General features: G+C 31.2%; 1 protein-coding gene across 1 annotated transcript; it reads left to right on the plus strand.

Moving 5' to 3' along the window:
• The first annotated feature begins 4178 nt into the window (after positions 1 to 4178).
• On the plus strand, positions 4179 to 5333 carry LOC108483719 (17.6 kDa class I heat shock protein 2-like). Its single transcript, XM_017787281.2, has one exon. The coding sequence runs from the start codon at positions 4652 to 4654 to the stop codon at positions 5093 to 5095; it is 444 nt and encodes a 147-aa protein (XP_017642770.1). The 5' UTR covers positions 4179 to 4651; the 3' UTR covers positions 5096 to 5333.
• Positions 5334 to 5824: the final 491 nt, after the last annotated feature.

Here is a 5824-nt window from a genome sequence, read left to right on the forward strand (position 1 = left end):
ATTTTTAAATTCATCATCATATATTACATATTGTATAATTAAATACTATTTCAAAATTGTTATTAAATATCATATTTTTATTATATGTATATTTTGTTAATAATTATTCACTTTATATTTTAATTCTTTTATGCATTTTTTATATTGCATATATCATGTGTTAAATGTTAGTTTATATTTATTATTTGATATTACATTTTATGAACATGTACATAGATATTGTATTACTTTTTTTGTATCTCATGCATTATTGTTAATTACTACTTTGTATGTTTGTATGCTTTGTTTATTCATTTTCAATATATACTATGTATATCTTTATAGGCATGTTGTTAAGATTTGTTATATATATTATTCTTATATGTATGTATCTAGTATATGATTTTTGTGTTATGGCTACTGTATCGTTTAAATGCATGTTTTATTCACTTACTGTTGCAATATTTTGTTCCTTAATGATAATGTGATTTCTCATTCATTAATTAAAAACAAAGTTCCAAAGTTTTCAACAAATATAGAGGCAATGCTTGGTGTTTGGAAATTTCGAAAAATAGTGCCCTAACTTATTGGGTTGCGACTTTTCTCGTTGAGTTCGAATAATCAAGTACCCTTCTAAGTTTTTTAAGGTTTTCAAAATGCGAGTAACTGTCTTGGAATTTCAAAGCAATATGTCCTAACTGACGGGATATAACGTTTTGTTGTTTCAAGATAGGGATTTCCAAAAAGGTAACTTAGTGTCGATACTTTGATACGAGTGAGCCCAAATTTACAAAATCAAAATGTTTTAAAGAGGATTACATCTTAAATTTTCAAAATTTCCGACATAAAAGACACTTAATAATCAATTAGGTACCAATTTTTGGGCGTTACGAGGGTGCTAACCCTTCCTCGTACGTAACCGACTCCCGAATCCGTTTTCTCAACTTTCGTAGGCCAAAATTAATGTTTTAAAACAAAACATTTTATAAGGTGATCCAATCACACCTAAAAAGATTGGTGGCGACTCCCATTTTTGTTTTTCTTAAAGTCGATTCCCATTTTCCAAAACTTAATTTTAAAAATGGTCTCGACAATATTCACTATATAAATAACTTTCACTCTTTATAATTTAATCATTAGTTTCATAATATTCACTAATCACTAAATTATCACTTTCTCATTTCTTACATTACTAACATACATTTAATTACATATTCACTACTAAATTCAATATACATATCCAATGATCTTAATCATATCTTATTTAATTATTTCAAATTAAGATTTAAATACTCAAATATTCAAATTAAAATAAACTAACTTGAATTCAGTTAAGTGCTTACCCATTTCTTCATTTGAACTCAACCTTTCTCTTCACTTTCCTATGCTTTGCTTCACTTTCTTTTTCACCTAATTGATTTCCATGGTAGAAAATGATCTCATAATACTCTAAGATATGAAATTAGGCTTTGATTTTAAGGTAGAACCTAAGGAAAATCATGGAAAATTCCCTCTCTCTCTCCTCTTTTTCTTTCTTCTTTCTTTTCTTTCTTTCCTTCTTATTTTAGTTGTCCAAGTTGATTCCATTCAGTCTTCTAATTGTGCAGAAAATTCTACGATTTTCTAGCCAAAAGCATCACTAGCTTATGCTCTGACCTAAGTAGCATAAGGGCACATGGAATTCCATGTGAATAAGCAAGGACCACCTTGCAAGGCTAAATACTCCTAGGTGACTGATGTTGAAGTAGTATAGTGAAGGAAGGGTGAAAAGCGTCAGGAAGTGAAATATAACATGAAACCAACATTTCAACACATTTCATGCTTAATTACCATTTGATTTTCTCTTCTTTACACCTCATTGCATGGAAATTTTAATCCCATCATTATGTCTCCAAAAATCTATTAATAATGGTAAAATTGCATAGCCTCTCTCTCATAAAGTGAGAAAACTGCACTTTAGTACTTATTCTTTTCACTTTATTTAATTTAGTCCATATCTCAATTTTCCAGCCCATATCAATATATCTCCATGTCATATTCATAAAAAAAATTCTTAATATTTCATCCCTTTCTAAAATGGTGAATTTACACTTTTAGTCCTTCAATTTTTAAAAACTTGCAATTTAGTCCTTACTAGATTTCACTATTCATACTTTCTCACCAAATGGTTAATTCACCTTTAAAATGCTTTTCGATTCTTAAAAACCAAAATTTGGGGGGTATTACACCATTGATTTTCTTTTATCCAAAGATGAGTGGTATTACACCATTGATTTTCGGGGTACAATGCAATAACTGATCCTAAAATAATAGAAGCCCAAGAATTGCTGTTGTTAGAAGTAGAGATGGTTGGTACTGAAACCATTGCACCTGCTAAATCCCCAATTGCAGTAGATGCATCCAGAATTCAAAACAACCCAGGTGCACTAGAATGCATTGAAAAAACAAATGTCTTACAATCTTCAACTAGTTGCGAATTACTACCAGCCATAGGAAGTACTAAAAAAGAGCCAAAATGGTTATGCAACGCCCTTTTATTCGAGAAACCCTTAATTGGCCTACTATCTATAGCATTACCGCGTCTAGAAAATTCAATTTGGAGCTGATGTAAATCAAACTCAGAAAGGTAAATCCCAGATAACAGATAAGAGGAAGAGAGTCTAAATCAACTGATGTGCCATCTTGAAAAATTGGTTGATCAACATGCCCCAGAACACAAGTAATCATAGGTTAGTCAGAAATGGAAATCACATTGGGTGTAACACCCCAAAATTTCGTGAGTATAATATATGGCACTATGAGAAAATATGAAAATGAGTTTATAAAATGAATTTTCTTATGGAGTTGATTTGATTTTAGGAAAGGAAATTAGTGAGGACGAATGTGAGTGTGAAATTTTGGAAAAAGAACTAAATTGAAAACTTGGAAGAGTATGATGACTGAAGTGTAATTTGACAAAACATAAAAGAAAAAAAAAGTGTATTGATAATGATTATTTAGTATGAAAATGACATGGGGTATGAATGAGGAAGAAGAAATTCACGTTCGGACTAAATTGAACAAATTTAAAACTTAAAATATCATTTTTTTTAAAAATTTTTACATAATTATATTATGATAGTAAAATATCACTATATTTAATTAGTTGTTTTCGTTTCCCCCATGTAACCAAACAAAAATGGTTAAATATACTTTACTTTCCTTTTTCTTATTAATTTGAGCAATCCGAATAAAGTAATATGTAGTAAGTTCATTTTTCTTTTACAAATATTAATCCAAAACATAATGTAAAGTGCAACCTTGGGCAAAACGACCATCGAAATTGGAGAAACAAAAAGTTTAAAGTACCACAAACCACTGGAAACTGATTGAAAACCCTAAAATCCTCAAAATTCGAAATTACCAGAAAGATTATGAGTAGAGTTTTCATCTTTCTTTAATCTGAGTAACATAGAAATTGTTAAATATTTTCTTACCAAATTTTAATGATCAAGAAGCAAAATTATGAATCTTTTTTAAATAGGAGGTGAATTTAGTTTGTAAAATTAGAATTAGCAGTGATTATTTAATTATAATGATAAGCTATGTTTTATTAAATCATATATAATACAAATAATAAAATATAAAAAAATGTCAAAAATTAAGACATGGTTCTGTGGAACAAAATTCCTTACCCCCACTCTGTGTCCCACCAATATGTTATTGACACGTGTATTAATATTTTAGTAAATCCCGTTTGTTTTTTAGTTAAACTTTTGTCCTGTTTACTTTTTTTTTTTTTTTCTAGGACCAAACTAACTCCTTGAGAGTCAAGAGTTACAAACACGAAAAATAGCTTTTAATATTGAAGACTTTTGTCAACAAGAGTAGTGGGAAAACTCAAAAATAATATGGATTTAATTGAAATTTAACCAAAAAGGAAGCGAGGGAGAAAAATTTATTTAATAATAAAAGTTATAATAAAATTTTATAATTTTTAAAATTTTAAAAAATTAATTAATTATTAATGTGACTTAAACCTAATTATTGTACTAGAAAAATTAACAAATGTTAATATTAATCTTTTTTCATTTATTTAAAAGCATTTTGACAAGAAATACTAGTTTAATGATTATAAGAGAAGAAAAATTAAAAGAATATCTAAAATATATATTGATAAAGTTGAATGGTTTTGGAAAAATACATAATAAAATGAGAAACAGTGAAGATGGGGAATTCACAGGCTAGACTTGCCATGTTACTCTGAACTTTATTTTCAGTTTTCTATAGTGTTACTCAATATAGAATTATAAGTCTTAACTGAGAGTAGATACAGGTAAAGCCTCCAATAACGATCTTAGTTCAATTTCTTGTAAAAACACAGTCTATTTCTACTTTTTTCCACCCACTTATTAATTAAGTTAAGAAACCTTGTGATCAACATGCATGTAATAATTTTTATTTTAGGATCTTGGCCCATTATTGGTTGTAGCAAATCATCCATGTTTAGGACTTCAACTGCAAAACGGTTTTCTTCCCATTTGAATCCTGAAACTGTTATTCCTCAAGTTACTAGATCCTTCCTCCCCGTCTTTCTATATATATATATATAATACTCACCCATCACCCTCTTCTTTTATCTTTACCAACACGATTAAGTTCCAATTTGTCAGAGCGTTATTTCTCAAAAGCAATGGCGATGCTTCCTCACTTCTACGGCGCCCGACGCAGCCCCAGCGGCGTTTTCGGCCCTTTTTCTTTGAACATATGGGACCCTTTCAAGGACTTGGATTTCCCTCTACCCTCCCGTGAAAAAGCCGGCTTCGTCAACGCACGTGTGGACTGGAAGGAGACCAACGACGCGCACGTGTTCAAGGCCGACCTTCCTGGGCTGAAGAAAGAGGAAGTGAAAGTGGAGATCGAGGACGACAGGGTGCTCCAGATCAGCGGCCAGATGATGTTTGAGAAGGAAGACAAGAACGACACCTGGCACCGCCTCGAGAAGAGTATTGGCAAGTTCTCCAGGAGGTTCAGGTTGCCGGAAAATGTGAAGATGGATGATGTTAAAGCTTCTATGGAGAATGGGGTTCTCACTGTCACTATCCCTAAACTTCAGACCAAAAATTCTGAGACCTGATCCATTTTAATTTCTGGTTAAAAGGGCTTATACCACCATGTCTCGACTTCAATCTGCTGGGTGGGTTTCCACTCTATTCCTGCATACTATTTTACATTATGTGTTGTCTATGATCAGTGCCTTGTTTCTCTTTTGTTGGCCAATTGCCATTGAAATAAAAATAAATGGGGTGGATTTCATTTTCATTTCACCATTGAAAATGACAATGGATTTGGCTCATTTTCTTGCCAATATACAACCTAATCATTTCTTGTTGGACCCAGTTTTTTTAATAATATTAAAAGAATAAACTACTCATAAAAACCATTACTACAATCCCAAAAAAAGCCCTGGATGTTCCACCATTTTCAGTATGCTTTGCAAAGGTTATTTGTCCATTTACATATTCCAAAGATTATGAAGAAGAAACTTTGGAGACAATGAGGAATCTTTTTATTGATTATTTATATATACATGGATGATGGGAAGTTTGGGGGTTCGTAGTATTTTAAGGGTTTAATGTCTTTTCTTAAAATAAAGGTCAAATATAATAAACTTAGTGCGCAAACCACAGCCGCTACCGCCCGGGCCCGACAAAGAACCAACATTGCCGCCGCCCTTCCCAACTCTAGGGGCTGCCTACTAGCCTTCAGCTAATGACAAAGTAATAAACCTCTTAATTATTATAATTAACATGAGCTATTCCGATATTCAATTTTTTTAAATAAATGAAGATTTTTTCTTCCTTCC

This window comes from Gossypium arboreum, chromosome 7 (genome assembly GCF_025698485.1).
Source record: "Gossypium arboreum isolate Shixiya-1 chromosome 7, ASM2569848v2, whole genome shotgun sequence".
Taxonomy (NCBI): domain Eukaryota; kingdom Viridiplantae; phylum Streptophyta; class Magnoliopsida; order Malvales; family Malvaceae; genus Gossypium; species Gossypium arboreum.